At 41.4% G+C, this 18266-nt stretch overlaps 1 protein-coding gene across 1 annotated transcript in view; it reads left to right on the plus strand.

Annotated features, from left to right (window-relative positions):
* Nucleotides 1-7129, plus strand: part of SLC35F1 (solute carrier family 35 member F1) — a 348943-nt gene extending 341814 nt beyond the window's left edge. The window contains exon 8 of the mRNA XM_053914101.1: nt 3851-7129. Within this exon, the coding sequence (XP_053770076.1) occupies nt 3851-4075 (225 nt within the window). The 3' untranslated portion in view covers nt 4076-7129. The remainder of the gene's footprint in view (nt 1-3850) is intronic.
* The last annotated feature ends 11137 nt before the right edge of the window (nt 7130-18266 follow it).

Raw genomic sequence — 18266 nt, forward strand, 5'->3', positions numbered from 1 at the left:
CCTGCTGGACACTGGCTTGTGTCCCAGTCAGATTGCCCGAGCAGCACACAGGCATTCTCCTCCTGTGCCATGATGCTTTCTGACCTGTATGAGCAAAGAGACCCCTTATGATGGAAAACAGCAGCAGCAAAGTAAATATAGGGCTCATGCAAAGTGTGTCCTCTCTCAGCTTCTCAAAGCTACAAGTCAGATTTGATGCAAGCAGAAGTGTGTCTGCAGCACAAAATATAGAGCATCTCCTGATGGCCTACTGTTGGCTGGGGGAGGATGCCAAGTACACTTCAGACAGCAGCCCACATTCTTAAATGGAGACAGCAAGCCTCTGCCTGATACTTGCCACATCTGAAACTCAGAAGTGGCTTCAGTCCCCCTCCAGAGTTCCAGAGATGTTCTTGTTCTCTTTGCTTAGGGAACTAGAAATGAGTATTTCTTTGAAGATAACATGTTACACAGTTGGGAATATACAGAATTTTTTTTGACTGATTGGTTTCTTTCTTTTTTTTAAGAATGCTCTATCAGGATAAGTGTGGCATCCAGAGCTGAGGGTAATCCTATTTGGAACTCTGATTAAATTACTTTCCTATCAATCTGAAGAATAAAAAAGAAACTTCTTCTTACTTTTTAACAAATCCGACCTTCCTGTTGTTATTTCTAACTTTCAATATTGACTCAGGTTAATAGTAATGCTTGCCTTTCTGCTCCTTTTGGGGGCTAATGTTATATAAAAACTTTCTCTACCATCTATAAATGAAATCTCTTGGGTAACTTCCAAGATGCTTCTGCCATATAAAATTCCATGCTATCTATATTTTGACTGTTTTAAGGTGAATTCAGTATGAATTAAATGGAAGTTCATTGAAAATAAAGTGCAGGTATGTTGTCATTCTAAATCTATGTCCCAGGAAAATACTTTGTAGTGAATTTACCACTCAACTTGATGGTCTCATGTCCAAAAAAGGAATAATTCAGGTAGTATTTCTTACAATGGTAAAGGCATTAGCTTTAGAAAAAAGTGAATATTAAAATATTTGCCATATTGATCAAGTCAGAATATGTGAGCCAAAATCAGAAATTAAGAGGAATTCAAATCCTTCCTGCTGGTACACTATATCAGATCTGTTTCTGTTCCTACCCCTACATTATTTCAAATTCCAAATCTTGCTCATCCCACGTTTGTTAAACCTCTTACTCTAATCCGCTGATCAACAGCCCTCAGCCCTCTACCCAGACTCTTGCCTCCCACACTCTCCTGCCCAAGTCACATCTTACCACTCCCCTCTGACTGAGGCCCGGTTTGAAGATGACTTTTGGAGTCAATGATTAAGGATCAATACTATGACTTCCCTCTCAATGAGTTTTATTTTAACACTATGTCTGAAAAATGACATTGGGTTATAAAGTTTAAAGCTAAAAATGTAAAATATACCATTGGTACTGGCTGCTTTTTAATTTTTTCTTTCTTGAGTCTGAAACTTCTCTATACAAAATGAACAGCACATAACATTTACTCAATTCCTACACCTTGCCTGGCTCTGCACCTCATCCTGGTCAAGGAAGACACAGTCTCAAGTCAAGGGATTATGAGAGAAAGGTAATTTAATATGAGTAATCATTGATTATAAGAGCATGCTATAAAAATAATAATAAAACATTAATAATAGTAATAGCAATGCAGCCAGATTGGGTTGAATGCTGGCTGCAAGGTAGGCACTGAGATAATCTTTAATTTTTATATATAGTAGGTACAATTATTATCCTCACTTTACTGATAAGGAAACATGGACCTGGAAAGGCTAAGAAACATGTCCAAAATGACAGCTAGAAAGTTTTGGAGCTGGGATTTAAATCCAGTTTATAGTAGAATGCTGTTCTAACCTCAAAGCCCCACACAATCTCTCCACCTCCATTACCTGCAGCAAAGGTAGGCTCATATCTAGACCTGCAATGCTCTCCACTCAAAACTAAAGGGGCATGAATGGAGTTTTTTGTTGTTGTTGTTTATTTTGTATATTTTCTTCACTCAAGGACATGCTCATTGATTTAGGGAGAGAAGGAAGGGAGAGAGATAGAGAATCATCAGTTGGTTGCCTCAACCGGGGATTGAACCAGCAACCTTTCGGTGTACAAGATGATGCCCAACCAACTGGGCCTCACAGCCAGGGCTAGGCATGACTAGGATTTTGAAAATGAGAGTCATTAACAAAATATTTGAAGTGATGGTCAAATTAGGAATAAACCCATTTCATTCACCAAAGTTTCAGAAAAAGGATGAATCTCCAGAATGCAGAATTTCAGGAAACACATTTGGGGGTAAATAGGTTTTCTGAGCTCGTACACAACACTCCTGGGTTATGGGTCTTCTTTTCCTAATAATTTTTTCAAGTTAATTAAGTGAAGCTGTTACAGGCTGAGCCTCATATGTAAAATCCAACTGAAGAAGTATAATCATATTGTTTTCTTCCTGCAAAGAAAAGCAGAAAATGATCTTTAGTTTTAGCTACCTATTGCTGCTAAAAAATAAATAAATAGGAGAAAACGAAGGAAGAAAGAAGACCCACCCCCATGGCAGGAACCTTAGCCACAAGATGACTTTTCTATGTACCTCTTTCAAAACTGCCTTTCCTATTATAACCATCTTTTAACTCTTTATTATAGCCTTGCAACTTACTTTATAGGTTCACTGGATCCTTTTCTTGTTCTCCATTCTTCCAGCTTCCAGTAAATTTTGTCTTTATAGCAGTTGTTAGTTCTTTTAGAATATGAGTATAAAAAATAAGAAAATTAGATTGAGCTTTTTTCCCCTTGGAAGCAGCACGTGGTCAAGTTGGGGACAATAGCTATTGACTGAAATGAGATTTGGCCAGCCACTGTGCGTGTGTTATTTTTGTCTATCTGTATACCCCTGCTTCTCCACTGAGAATGTTAAGTTCTTGAGGGTAAGGACCATGTGTTTTCATTTCTTTTTTCCATTACAAAGTTCAATGCTTGATATATAGAAGAAACCATTTCTTGAATGGAATGAATGAAACAACAGAAATAGAAACACATATTGTTACCTCACTGTCCCCCAGTAACTGCTCAAGTAGCTACTTCCAGTGTAACTACTCAAGAAGGTTCTGAAGTGGTAGTTTTTCAAAAACATATGTAAATTTGGGGGCACTTATGTAAACCATTATTTTCTCTTTTTTCTTAACAAAACTCTGTGAACTGTCAAGCAAGTAGTTTAGGAAGCAAAATACTATGTATACAGCCCTGTTTGGTTTTGTATTTAGATTAGCAGGGCAAGAATGGACTGTTATAGGTGCCCCCCTCCCCTGCCCCACACCAAGGATAATCTAATGCAAAGATGGTCAAATGACAGTTCCTACTGCGAAGACAAATAGTCTTGACTGGATTAAGGGGAAATAAGAATGCCCTGACACAGCTGTGTCAAGAAGGGGTTTACTGTTAATGGCTTCATTATGAACTTAAATGGAATATGTACATTTCTACTGGGTTTAATAAAGCCCCTAACAGCCAACTCTTTATTGAGTGATATTGGAGATTTTTTTGCTTTTTACTTGCTGAATTTTAATGTGTAGCTCTCCCACATCAGGTACTCACTGGCATTTTAGGGAAATTAGCTAAGTGTTTCTCTCTGTTAGCCACAGAGCAGAGAAAACCCAATAAAGAGAAGCAATAAGACCAAGCCAGTTTAGGAAGAGCAAATTCACTTCTCATCAAGGACGCTGGCCAACTCATCAAGCTGCCGGTTCTAAGAGGAAGCGGTTCCACTCTCATCTCCCTGTTCCATTAATGTATACATGGTCCTGCTTTGAATGCTAACTAGCTTTGCTGTTGTGTTTTTTAGTTTTCAGGACTTTATCTCCTGTCTTTCTTCACCATCCTCATCGGGCTGGTGATCTACTCCTCCACCTCCACATACATAGCCCAGGACCCCCGGGTGTACAAGCAGTTCCGCAACCCTTCGGGACCTGTTGTGGACTTACCAGCCACGGCTCAGGTGGAGCCTTCGGTCACCTACACCAGCCTGGGCCAGGAGACTGAAGAGGAGCCCCATGTCCGTGTGGCCTAGGATAAGGCCCTCCCTGCCCACTGAGCACAACTCAGTGGCCACGTGTTCGCCCATCATCTCTGTATTGTACATAGAGAAAGGTATTTATTAGGTGCAGTTTACACAGGTGGACTGCAAGGTAGCAAATCCAAAAGCCTGTAAAAGGCACAAGCTAAACATCACTGGAGCCACAGGCTCTGATCCACCTGACTTGGAGAGATGCCTCGCTTGTGTGTGTACTGATCGCAACCCCCCTGCATTAATTACTGTGAAAATTTTTGAATCAAAACAAGTATTATTATTATTTGTATTATTATTGTTACTCTTACTACTCTGAGTTTCAGGAGGATGTTTTGTACTCCTGATGGAAACTATTGCCAGACTCACATGTAGTTAACATAAACCCCACTTTTCTATGGCAAGTCACTTTTTAAGACTCATACATTATTTTTTTGCACAGTGTATGTGAGTGCTGCATGCCGCAGGAGCTCTGCCCTGAGAACTTTCCTTATCCTAGGGACCTGGTCTCTAATGGTTTCCTCTGTTCCCTGTTGGATTGCCTGCTCAATACGTATTTTGTGCTGTGACCCTTGTGGGGAGGGGCAACTGACCATATAATTCTCTATTCTAGGAATAGATATAAAACAAACATGTTAGCCATTTTATACTTTGATCTCTGACTACTCCAGGCCGTTGCCTTTCTGTTGGGCCACCTTGATTCTGCTAATCAAGCCCCAGAACTAACAGGATAAGGAGCGTTCCATTTCTGTGGCTTATGGGAAACCCCAGAACTACAATTTGTGTTAAGGGTAATATGTATGTATATATTTTAAAATATTTCTGCCCGCCTCTATATCCCCCCCTTCAAAAATAGATTTGCTTTTCTTTTTCCCTAGATTTCTTTAGTGAAATATGGAAGTTAATCAAGCTGTTAGAAAAACCCATGCTCCTCTGCCCTCTTAATTGTGTGACACCCTTTCTGAAATACATCAGCATGCAAATCACCTTTACTGTGGAATATTATTGCCTGGGAGGCCTCCAAACAAAGTCGAGGTGCTGATACGGGGCAGTCTTTGACAAAAGCTCAATTGATCTGGTCACTTTGTAGTGGTAAAGGTGTCACCCATGAGAATGTCTGGCATTTTGGTCATATTTGGCATCCATTCAATAACAGAATATATCAATATAATGTTCTTATGGATACAGAGAATATTACATGGTCCTGCAAAGGCTCTGAGGAATATGTCACTAGTCTAATTCCATTGCCCTTAAAATAGCCCTTTTCCCAAAACACAGAAAATCAAGAAACACCACAGATCTCTCTATGATTTAGAAATAGATTCTATATGTCAATATGTGTTTGGATGACTTCCATGTCATTCAAAAAGTTCTTCAATGGGTGAAACTTTGGCAGTTAAAATCAATGAATCTTAAGGAAGTAAAGCAAAACACCAGAGGTATCTCTGTGAAGTAGAAGAACAGCTTGCAGCTCAGTCAAGACTCCCATCTAGCTGAACAAGGCCTAATATGGAGGCAAAAGCATCCCATGCTGCCTGTTGACACCCATGCAGCCCCCTGTGTGCCTTCCACCCAGGACAGGTATTCCTGTTCTTGAAGGTAGGGAAGAAAAATCATCTTCTCTGATATACAGATCTTATGGTCATCTGTGTTCAGCCCCCTTAGAAACATGTCTTACTTTCTCCAAAATATATATAATATATATATATATATATATATTAAAGCTACATCAGGTCAAAACAACTTTTCCAATGTCTGCTCTCTGCTACCTTTTAAACCAATTAAATACCTTTCTCTGACTATTTTGTCCATTCAGATCTGAAGACCTTTAAAGACTGTGGTTTTATTTTTGTGTTTACATTCCTTTGGTTTGCATAATTTGCTTGATTTATTGCATTTTTAGTATTTATTTTAAGCCAAATGTTTTAGTCTTTTTTATTCATTTTTTATGACACTAATTTGTAGATGCTTAGTAAAGTCTTACGAGAAATAAGTGGATGAAAGTTTTCCTAGTTGATGCAGTGGACTGGGAATCTTTTTTAGAATTTAAATTTCAAAAAGGTTTGCAATCAGCGGATGGTGAAAAGTTGCCACTTGAATTCTTTCCTAGGATATTTTAATTGACTCCATTGTATGGAAATCAAGTGTGAGCATTAAGATGAATTCACTGTACACCCAAAGCACATTATCATCTAGTGTCCTTGTACATGTGACATTCATGTCACTGGGGTACTTCACTGTGTTGTTTGTCTCCATTTAGAAAGACTGGTAACACTGAACTGTCCAAGGTCAAGAGTTCCAGATCAACCCTTTGGGAAAAAAGAAAATAGCAGAGAACAAACTCTTTTTCTGTGTAAAAATATCAGTCCTTTGGGGGTAGGGTGGGAAGTAGGTATAGGACAGTCACTCGAGCTGTTTCTGCTTCTGAAATTTCACAACCTCTCTAGACACCAGCAAAAATTTCAGTTTTTTCAATGCACCACCCCTCCTCCATGAATGGGACTAGCAATTTGTATAGAATGTGATTGGATAAGCAACCCACGGCTTTCCTAAACCCCACCTACAGATAAGTGGTGGTTCTCACTGCCTCAATGAAAACTTTTTGCACTGGGGACAGAGCTTGCCTTGGTCACACCTTCCCCCAGCCCCAGACTCTGAAATGTGCAACCAGGTAGACCAAGCAATAGAAACATTTGCTCCACTGTGTCACCACGAAGACGTCTCGACACTTAGTTTAGATATTGCTAACTTGTGCTATTAACCTTTCGAAGAGCGTGTAGTATTGTTTGTTTTGGGTTTGTTTTTGATTTATAACCATTTAGTAGTCCTCAGCTAGCTACCAGTACAGATTTTACCCCATGGGTAGGATTCTATTGTCAAGCCACATAACAAAGCACATTAATCCAGACACTGCAAATGGAAAATATGAACCAAAAAGGAAATTGACACCCACAAGTTGAACAAACTCTCCATTTTTGATATTTGCATGCTCCCCTATGGACTGGCTGTGGCAATGTAATGCCTGTATAATGTTTTCAAATAAAAATAAATGCTTTATGAAAGCACCAAATTCTTGCTTTTCTTGAGTGTTTATGTGCACTATGACAACCATAGAGGCAGCTCCTGTGGGGTGCTAGAAATAGCAACGAAAGTAGATAGCAGGGTGCATGTCAAAATAACAACCAGAAAGAAAATACTTCCAAATTAGGAAGGGCACAGTTGGTCTCAGAGCTGTAGTTTCAAGAAGCCAAATTGAACACACTTGTAATTTGCAAAATTAATGACTTACCCGGATGCTTAAGAAGGCTCTAGGGCGGCAACCTCTAGGCCTACATTTAAAACACATACATGTAGGACAATATAAATTTACCCCTCAATTAACAATTTCTCATAAAGAAGAAAGTTCTGTGAATGCTGCCCTTGGCCCAATGCCAAGCTTAAAGGATGCGCATTCTTCTGGAGCACAACATCTGTAAAGCAGGACAGTCACGTTCCTACCCAGAACGTACACAGAATCTTGTCATCAGCCCTCCTCCAGTAAAGGAACCCCTGAAGTACTTGGAGGTGATTGTATATTAATTTCATGTTCTTGCCCTTCTTGTTCACAGTCCAACTTCAGAAATGAAGTGAGCTGAAAAGACTGTGTGTCCAAGTTATATATTTAGAATATTTTAAAAAGAAAAACATTCATTTTTCAGGAGAAAAGGAACAGCAGAACACTGATCCTTTTGTAAAGTGTTCTTAAGTTGAGGTCCATCGTGAACTGCTTTTATAACTAGTTAGAACAGTATGAACTTAATAGAATAATTTGCTTGAAAACATGTGACAGATTTAAAAAGTTTTTCCTTGAAAAATGTAAATCTTCCTCTAAGGTATTGTTTATTTCTATTTAGTAAACTCCTGGATCAAAGCCTGAAATACAGTTCAACTTCAACCCAGGTTCAACGCAGGTTCAAATGCCCAGCAGTCCTAAATTATCGGGGTCCAAGTAGTATACATAATAAATGTATTAACTCATTTTTAATCTGTCTCCCCAATGAGTTATAATTTTCTTAAGAGGAAAAACTGGATTCCCTAAATGCTTGGAAATTCTAGCAAAGGTAAAATAAAGAAGTGCTTGAATGATTTGTGTGACTATTACCATGAAAGAAAAAGAGAAACAAGTAAAATTCAGCAGGAGAGTTGTAATTTATTATGTCATCTTGGTGTTCCATAAGAAAGCAAATTGTAACAAGTGGCATAACAGGACCTGGCATCAGATCCAGCTTTTCTGTCTTCAGTGCCTAAGAAAAACACCTTGCATGTAGAAGGCACTCACACCTCTTGTTTTTAATGCACTCTCACTTCTGAATCAGAAATACAAAGTTCAAGGGTTTTCTATTATAAAATGTTCCCTTTTTTTCTTCTACTATTCTGAAGTACTTTTCATGTAAAATTCCTCTTCTTGGAAAGGAAGAAATCATCATTTTCACTTAGATGTACACTTGAACTTTTTACAAACCATTAAAATGTTGGGCCATTCAGGTTGATCGTGGGGTATAAAACAGAGTTCTTTCTTTTACTTGCAAATTGTGTTTTTGATTTTATAAAACTTCTTCTTAATTACGTGTGCTAATCTTTATTTTTCCCTCCCATTTTTCTTTGACTCCTCTCCCCCTCTCTCTCCCTCTCTCTCTCCCTCCCTCTCTCTCTCTTTCTCTCTCTCTCTGTTTCTCTCTCCCTCCCCCCTAACCCCCTCTCATTTCTGCAAACATAAATAGAGGGCTTACTATGGACCACCTAGAAAGTTCCTCTGCCCTTTATTCTCTATGTGGTCAAAAATTATAATACTGCCAGAAAGCCCCACACCTCCCAGATGGCTTTTCATCATCTGCAAGGACAAGCCATTGTGTGCATTTTTCAGACAGCCAGACAAGTTGCTTCCAACAGTACTGGAGCCTGATTAATAAGGAAAACCAATGATCAGAGGGAGGATATCTCTGGGAGTAGATTGAAATTAGGGGCTCTCATCTGGACAAAGACTTGGTGTGACTAAGACTAAATCCACAAGCGCAAAAAAATGAACTTATTCACCAGGTCTCAGCATGAGAGCTGGGGATGATCCCATAATTCTTTGAGGATAATTTCAGGATAGATAAATATTACTTTACGCAATGGGAAGTAATCTTCTTGAACTTATTAGCTTAAAATGATGGCACTGGCTAAAATTGTGTTAGGTCAACTAATAGGTGGGGGAGCTACAATGGGACATTATGTGGGCTGTGTAACTCATTATCCAATCTCTTAACACTTTCAAGAGTGAAAGCGGGCACTACTAATAATTATGTCTGGACAACAGGTAAGACTCCATCGGTTACAAGCAAACCTGGATGTGTGGTCACGCTGGCTGTAAGAGATTGGCCAGCACATCCCTCACCATGGGGGGTTGGTAGCACAGTGGATAGCCATGTCTTCTTGCCACTAGATGTTGTCTGAGGTAAAACACCAGGGTGAAATGGACCAACTGCCCACAGTGGTGAGGCTGCTGTTACTAAATTCTCACTCCTGGAGGGCATCCCTGGCCTGGGTTTCCATCTTACTGTTCACACATTCTCCTTGGAACCATCCATAGCTAGGAGTGGTGGAAAAGTGAGTGGAGTTCCAATGATAATACTTTCGACACCCCCAACATTGTTTCATTGCCGAATGTGTAAAAAACTAAGAGCAAGAGAGAAACACATATGGCTAAAGAAGTCAGTCCCGGTGGAACTATTCAGAAGTAAATTATATTAGATGCCAAAATACCCACACATTTTAAGATATGCTGAATGACAACAAATGCATTCATGAATGAATGCATATTCTCCATTGGAAGAAGCAGTAGACTCCTACATGCTGAATAGCAGATGCCTTGTGGCAGGGGATCAAAACCATTCTGCAATTCTGCACCTAGCTTTTCCCCAACATTGTCCCCTAGTGCCATTTCTGGGATTTGGGGCTAAAAGGTTGAAACATGGGGTGATACCTATTTTTGTGCAACGCTGGGTCTCGTTCATGCCTTTCTTGGCCTTGTCTTTGTAGGCAAGGGAATTAATTCCATGGTACCTGAAGAGGTTTGATAAATTTTAAGTAATAGTAATAATTGCAGTTTCACAGATGGTTGGCCACCTGCCAATTTTCCAGCAAACTACAAAAGCAATAAAGAAAATCTACTTGTTCTTAAAATGACTGCTTTTCTAAATGAAATTACTAAAGAGAGAGGAAACGGGCTAATCACTGGAATAATCAAAACAGTCTCATTATGGGACTCCTGTGAACTTTTGTTTGAATTCTCTAATGTAGTTTTTAGCATTAAATAGGATTTTAAAAGCTAAATAGGTCACACATGCATATGAATGGTTGAGTGAATCACATAACTGCTTTATGTGCCCCAAGACTCTGCCTATCAGGCTACCTTTTAATTAAAAGGAAAATTGTCAGGAGGAGAGGGCAAGTTAATGTGGAGAGTTTGGTGTTAGAGTCGAAAACTGAGGCTTCACTTGGCATTCAGTTTTCAATTGACAATTATGACTTCCAAACAAGCAATGAAGTTCATTTTCATTTTAGTCATAAGCTTAGATACAAAACTGGAGAGCTTCAGGGAAACTTGGAGATCATTTCATTCAAAATCTCAAGTCATTTTATGACATAGTTTGGAGATGGTTTAGCTGAAGGGAAGATGTTTACCCTGGAGAGGCTATAGCCTGTTCACTACTGACAAAATTCTGTGGATAACACCATTGTGTGTGATTCTGCAGTTAAAGAAGCTGCTCTGTAACCACTGGAAACCAGAGTCAAAGAGTTAATGCAGATCCTCCCCATTTAAGGGACCAGGCAGCTTCTTAGGCAGTTTGGTTAAGTGGTCCTTAGGAGGATCCCAAACTCCAAACAACTCTGAAAGTGGAATTCCCAAGAGAAAAGAAAATAAAAGAACGTGGTACATGCATAAGGTAAACTGCTTTTGCAAATTTGCGTGTGGGAAATTGTCCCTTTGTTACCAAACCAAAGTGGGGGTTTGGCTGCCCACTACCACCAATAGACAAATTCTGGAGGCAGAGGTTGGTGAGAAAGGAAAGAGGTCTTTACTGAAATGCTTCACAGTCTGGGAAAGTGGCAGACTCTTATCTCAAAGACCAGTCCCTCCGGGAGACACAGAGGAAAACCCAGCGACCCTCAGCCAGACCACAACCAAAGGCAGTGTCCAGAGTTCCTTTTCTTATTCAAAGTGCTGTCCCTGGGGAGCTGCAGCCGGCTGCTGAGTGGTCATCCAGGCAGCTCAGCTTTTCTCCCACCCACTGTCAGGCCTCAGGCTTCCTCCTGAAAACTTGCATGTGGGGCCTGCACCACCACTGGCCAAACGGCTTCAGGGGCCAGAAGGTCCCACAAACACACTGGCCAGTACATTTGCAAGCTGGGCAAGAGCCCCATCCTTCCTTCCCTTCGGTTTACATTCGTTTTCTTGTGTGGGCCGCACCAGATTCTTTCTCAGCCCAAACTTCTGCGCTCCAAGAGGGTCCATCCCCCTCCCAATCTCTTCTTTTCCCCCTGCTAACCTGATAGTTTTCTTTAATACAGCACCTCCCCCTGCAGCCTTTCAGACCTCTATGCACATGTGCCTGTCTTCCCCTGGTCCTGAAACCAGAAAAGACACCGGTATTCGTGCTGCTGTCACGTACTGAACCCAATAAGCAGAAGCAGGGATTGAATCTACGGGTGCTTTATTCAGATGGCCAGTGATCTGAGAAAACAGTGGGATCATACCTTAACAGACTGTCTTACATTTTCTTTCCAAGCCAGGCTTTTTATAACAGAGAACAAAGTGTGGTGAAGGGTTTGGAAAGCCTGGAAAATTAGATTAAAACCACAGTATTCTCACTCTGGGCAGTTAGCTGTTCCCAGGGGCAGGTGGTCATCTGTTTCTCCCTGGAACACAATGGCCCATATGACTCCACTTGTTCCCAGGCGGTAATCCTTAGCGGTGCCCCAGGAGGTCAGCTGTCTCTCCTGGGCACGGTGCGTTGGGAACCGCCCTGCCTGATTTCAGAAGCTGTAACCCCCATGGCTAAGGCTGAGTGAGAGACCTTGGGACCATAAGCTTATCTCCCTCGCAGGAACACCGCCTCTGCCCATTTTACTTCACCATGCTTGGCCCTGAGCCTGACCAGTTAGCCAATGACAGGTAAGATTTCTTAAGGGAGGGATGACCTAAGACAGGCATGGTCATGAAGAGGCCCTCGGGGAAGGACTTTGGGGGCTATAGAAAAAGGGGGTGATGGACCCTCACCCCTTGGCTTTGACATAGCCTGAGTCCTTATTCTGTCTGCAAGAAGTCTCCTAATCTTGGCTGTCTTACTTCCCCTGCCTGACCTAAGCCTGAAACAATGACAGAGGGTGGTGCAGTCCTGTGCTGGAAAGGGTGGGTTCCTTGGAGCAATCAGGCCTAAGAAAGAATACACAAAACCCTGTGAAACCTGCTTTGCTAAGAATGTCCTCAGTTTTCTAATAAGGGTCCAAGCATGAAATGAGTTTGTTTCCCAAAGTTTTATAGCCCTTTAGCTAACTGACCCTGACTCAGAATAAGCCCTCAGAGTTCTTTGTATGTTATCTATTGTTTGATCCTTACTGCCTGACAATGATTGATGAGCTTTACCTGTATTCCTGTGCAAATTGAACCCAATAAAAGCCCATTGAGGAAAAGGCTCTTGGCCCTTTTCCTTTGAGAGATTGGCCACCTTTCTTCCCCAAGCAGATCATGTCTTGGTAGACTTATTCTCATTTGTGGCAGCCAGTGTGGGGTGGGGGAGGAGGGGAGCCCTGTGGGCAGAGGCCCCCCACAGCGGTGGGCCTTATCTGTAGTTTCTAAAACAATAGCTTTAACATATGCATTACTTACTAGGCTTATTAACTATTTACCTTAAACTAAAAATTTCCAACTCTTAAGTCTCTTATCAGCCCCACCCCCAATCAGATACCAGAGGGGGTTGGAGGGCTTTTTCCCCCATCCTATTGTCTCACTGCCTTGTGAGTGCTCAATGCAATGCCTCTTCCTGTTGCCATCTTGCCTGGGAGCAGGGGATCTGCCATCAAGCTATCAGTACCACCTCCGCTTCTCTTACTCAACACACAAGTGTAAGAGGGATCTTTGGGACTGGTGTTGTCCATGCGACTCCTAGACTCAGCTATTGAAAGTTGCAGTGGTCCATCTGTAACTGCTGGCCCAAGGGCTGAGAACCCACTATTTCCATGGGGAGATTTCTTACCTCCAGATACCCACTAACTGTCACTCCTATATTCTCCAATGACCTATGGCAGGTCAGCATCACCAGTGAGGCTGCTACCCTTGGGAAACAAGCCCCTGCCATGGAATGAAGGCCAGGCTTGACTCTGAGTTGAAGGAGCTTCTGTGTTCCTCCTGACTAATGGAACATGAACCACTCAGTCAAGTGGCCCTTGTAATGAAAGGATATAGGGAAATAAAAGTCATTGAACAAGAGATGATATTGAAGCTCTAAAATTTTAAAAGCAAAATTGGCCCCTGCTTTCCATAAGGAGTGCATGCTACTGTTTACACTGGCACCAGCCTCTTAGAGCCCTTGGGGTTCTGTGAGGCCACCACCCCTGTTCCTGAGTTACTGGGGGTATTTTCTGATGAAAGCACTCTTCTCTCACGGTTGATTAAATGTATTAATTCTTTTTGTAATGCAATATACTTTTCTTGGTTCTTGACATTGTAAAGAAATAGACTTTTATGTAGTCATGTGATTTTATAGTTTACATTATTATGATAAAGTAGAATATCTTCTTCAGGATACAGCACAATTCCCATCTGTTTCTAATGAGAATGTATGAGCATCGCTTTCTGGCATCATATTATTTCTGTCTGTTGCTCCTGAAATGACTCACCCAGCTCCACGGCAGCATTCCACACTTGCTGCCATCTCTCCTCCTGGTCTTTCTACTCACTAGTCCATTCTTGATGACTGATTCTTTCAGCATATCAGGAAAATGATTTTCTCTACTTTAGCACTTCATTATAGTTGATCTTTTGTTTTTTAAAGCCATTTAAGAAAAGGAGAAAACTCTACTGAGCTTGAGTGATCATTTCTCAGACACTGTCTCCAGGCTGTGTGCACATTTGTTTTAAAAAATAGAATAGAATTAGATTTTTAATATCACACTTTATAATCATTCAATGAAAACACTTAGAATTCTAAATAACAATCACTTAAAAATCATGGTTTTTAAAAAATTAAAAATTATTATTTTTTCCAGTGTCCTTACTTGTCAACACTGTATGTCAAGATTCACACATTAGCAAAACCCTGTGAGAAGTTTTACTGCCGATGGAGTTGGTCCATGCCATCCTGCAGAACAAACCCATTTTCTTCAGTGGGATTATTATCTACTTCAACTTCTCTTTCTCTTACATTTTTACTTCCAAACTTTCAGAAAAAATTTTGCACTATTCTTTCATTCATACAAGGAAACATACTTGGAAGGAAATCATGACCAGGTGGACTAATGTGGAGGTGATAATACGGAGCAAATAGCCCTGACCGGTGTGGTGCAATTGGTTGAGCATCATCCCACAAGGTGAAAGGTCACTGGTTTGATTCCTGGTCAGAGCACATGCCTAGGTTTCAGGTTCCGTCCCAAATTGGGGCACGTATGAGAGGCAACCAATTGATGTTTCTCTTACACATCAATGTTTCTCTCCCACCATTTCTCCCTCCTTTTCCCTCTCTCTAAAAACAAACAAACAAATAAATAAATACTTTAAAATAATGATAATAGCAAATAATTCACTGCTATCCTGGTTACAATGAACTTTTTTCTTATGCGTTGTCTTTAGAAGAACAGAATAATAAGTAAAAGCATTAATTTTAGAGCTAAAAATCTGAAAAATAAGGTAATAAAGTTAAACCTGCAAATCAAACTAAACAAAAGTTCTGTTAAAGTCAGATGTTTTGCACCAACCAGGGATCTGGTCTTGATCAGCCTTCTTGTAACAAATAGACAGGTGTGGTCAGGATTCCCGGAAGACTTAGATCAGCTCACGTGTTCTGTCAATGTGGGGAAACAGGTGCCAGCAAAGCTATTTGCCCACACGGATGCAAAGTCAACATGTGGGAAGTAAACCCCAGTTAACTGCAGTTAGCTCATAGTTACTCTTGATAATGCCCCTATTGGGACTCACCAAAGAGGATTCCCAAACCTACTTTTTTGGGGAACTTGAGATCACTTTTCAGCCACTCACTTACAGATGAATTCCTATTTAATGTATGTGCACTATATGATGGTTTTCTCCAGGAAAGGAAACTTGAAAATCCTTCTACCTTCACTCCTTTGCAACTTAATCTACTAGCTATGTCTACTAGACATAACTGGATTTTTTCCTCTTATGTTCATCATTTGAACATTGTATTCCAGCTGTCAATCTCCAACAATCTCCAGCAAGGCTGTGAACTTAGGGCTTCCAGATTTCTCTGAGAGCCCAAGAGCAGCTAATAACAGACCAAACACCTTGATTTTTGCCCAGCATGCCACGGCACATGCAGTTCCGCGTGAGATGAATGGCCGAGAACAAAGCAGTTAGACTACATCCCTCCTCCTTCTTGAATGCAACTAGAACTAAGGATCCAATTTCATCAATGACCCTTTTAGCTGGACACATGAAAGCCCAGGAATATGTCAAACCTAACTTTTCCATTTGCATCTCCATGGGAAACCCAGTTGCTCCCTTTATAAAATCAAACTCTAGTCCTCTGCCATTGACAATAGACAATGGACAGAAACTCTCCCATCACCTGGGGAATAACGTGAGCAGCAGTATTCAGTGTAAGATCTTCAAGGGGATGCCGAAACTCACCTGCAAGCATCAGACTTCACAGCCTCTTCCTTCAGACACTCTTTGCTGACTGTCAATCATGAAGTATTCTGGCTCAAATTGTTAGGGGAGCCAATGTATTTCCCTTGAATCTGTTATAGATTTCTCTGTGGCTGCAGCTACAACCGCTATCATTTATTCTATGGTGTGCTAGGCACTGGGAACTGTCTCATTTAATCCTCAAAACAATCCTACAGGGTAGATTGCAAAGTGTGTCCCAGTTTTTTGTTGTTGTTGTTGTTTTAATGAGTTAATGGAAGCAGAGATTCGTTCTATAAAATGGCCAAGTTCACATAACTAGAAAGTGATTGGCCAGGACTCAAAACCAGGTATACCTGACTCCAAAGACATCAGAACACACTATTGAACACAATGTCTCATGGTTTCTCAGGAAAGGGTTCAAATTGGTGAAACCTTTGAGGAGGTATCCACAAGATACTGTGGATACAGTGGTAAGAAGCACGTGGAAGAGAAATGAAGAGGCTCTGTGTCCAAGTAGAGAATTGCTTACACTGTAGAGATTAAATCAGCTAGCATAAGGAACCAAGGCCCACCACACCCATGGCTCGCCTTTGATGTGGGAAGTGGGTGACAGGCACATTCCTTTGCCAACAGCAACAGCTGGTCTGAAGATTACAAAAAAATTAGAAAATTCCTCAGCCAACAGAAGACATAGTAATGTGCTCTGGAGACAGAAAGGTGTAGTTGGGGACAATGCTCTGGGCTTTGACAGGCTCCATTCCCACCTGCTGGGGTGACAGGGTCCCCCAGTACACCCTCCCCATATGAATATCATATCTGGGGCACAATCTCTGGTTCTTTCCTTTTTTTTAAATTTTTTTTTGTTATTCAGTTACAGTTGTGTGCCTTTTCTCCCCATCTCTGGTTATTTCTTTACCTGCATTCTGCCGAACCTCATCTGGCACAACCTACCATGCCCTCCTTCCTGAAAGGCATGTTTCCCTAAAGTTTGTGGAACCACATTTGCCAGTGTTCCTGCATCACAGGCCTCTCCTTCGTGTTTTCTGGGCCCTCCTTCTCTTCCACAGCTCTGAACATCGGAGCTCCCATGGTGAGGCTCTTGTGTGCTTCTCCTTTAATCAATGTTGACTCACCCGTACTGTTTAAACACCTGCTTCATGCTGACGACTTACCCTTTTGCATCCCCAGCCCAGACCTTTCACTGCCTGTTCCACCTCTCTGCTTGGACGTCCATCAGGCCTCTTGTGTCCAAAATAGAATTTGTGATCCCTCCCAAATCTGTTTTTCCTCCAGTCCTCCCCATCTCACTTAATAGTACCATCCATCACCTACCTGGTTACTGGAGCCAAACACCCTAGACTGATTTTGTTCTTTCTGTCAGCATCTACATCCAACCCTTCAGATTGGCTTGTCATCCCCTGGCTTGTGTCCTGATTCTGACTGCTCATCACAACTGCTTGCACCACCCCAGTCAGTCCAAGCCACCTCCTCTCTGTCCCCAACTACAGAAAGTGCCCCCAAAGTGCTCTCCCATTTTCACCTCCCTACAATCTGTTCTCTACAAGAGAGCTCTGTAAAAATATAAATTACATATTGTCCTTTCTCTGCAGAAAGCCCTCCATACCCTCAACATGACTGTTAGAATAGAATTCAAATGCTTTACCATAGCTCTCACGACCCATAAGACCTGGATCCTGCCGAGTTCACAACTGCATGTTCTCTTCTCTGCCCTCACTCACCACACGGGCACCTCTCTCTCCAGGAGACTGAGCTCGTTCCTCCCTGAGGCACAGATGTCTGTCGGCCTGGGGCGCTCGTCCTCCACCACCACGGTTCTGGTGCTTCTCACTGAGGTTTCGGCTCAGTGCTACCACCACGAAGGGCCCACTTTGCTCACCCTCACCCCGGTCTCGCTCTTTCCCATTACCCTGGTTTAGTTTCTTCATGACACTTCTCACTGTTTAAAATAAGACCTTATTTTACTTGTTTTATTACCATGTGCTCCCCTAGAGTATAAGTTCTGTAAGGCTGGAAAGAACATGTGGTTGAAGCCGTGGAAATTGGCTCTGACTAGATGAAGGAGAGACAGAACCTTCCCAAAATTCATTGGGAACGTTCTGACTCTTTGGGTAGAATTTTAACAGCATTTATGCTCCTGATGCCACCTTAGATAACTTTGAAAAACAAAACCTTGCAAATCGTTGGCAAGCATTTTTAAAAAATCAGAAATAGCATATTAAAAAATATCCAGCCCTTCACAAACGTATGGAGGGGCAAATGAGTGGCTTTGGATGGAGAGATCCATGG

This window comes from Desmodus rotundus, chromosome 11 (genome assembly GCF_022682495.2).
Source record: "Desmodus rotundus isolate HL8 chromosome 11, HLdesRot8A.1, whole genome shotgun sequence".
Lineage (NCBI taxonomy): Eukaryota > Metazoa > Chordata > Mammalia > Chiroptera > Phyllostomidae > Desmodus > Desmodus rotundus.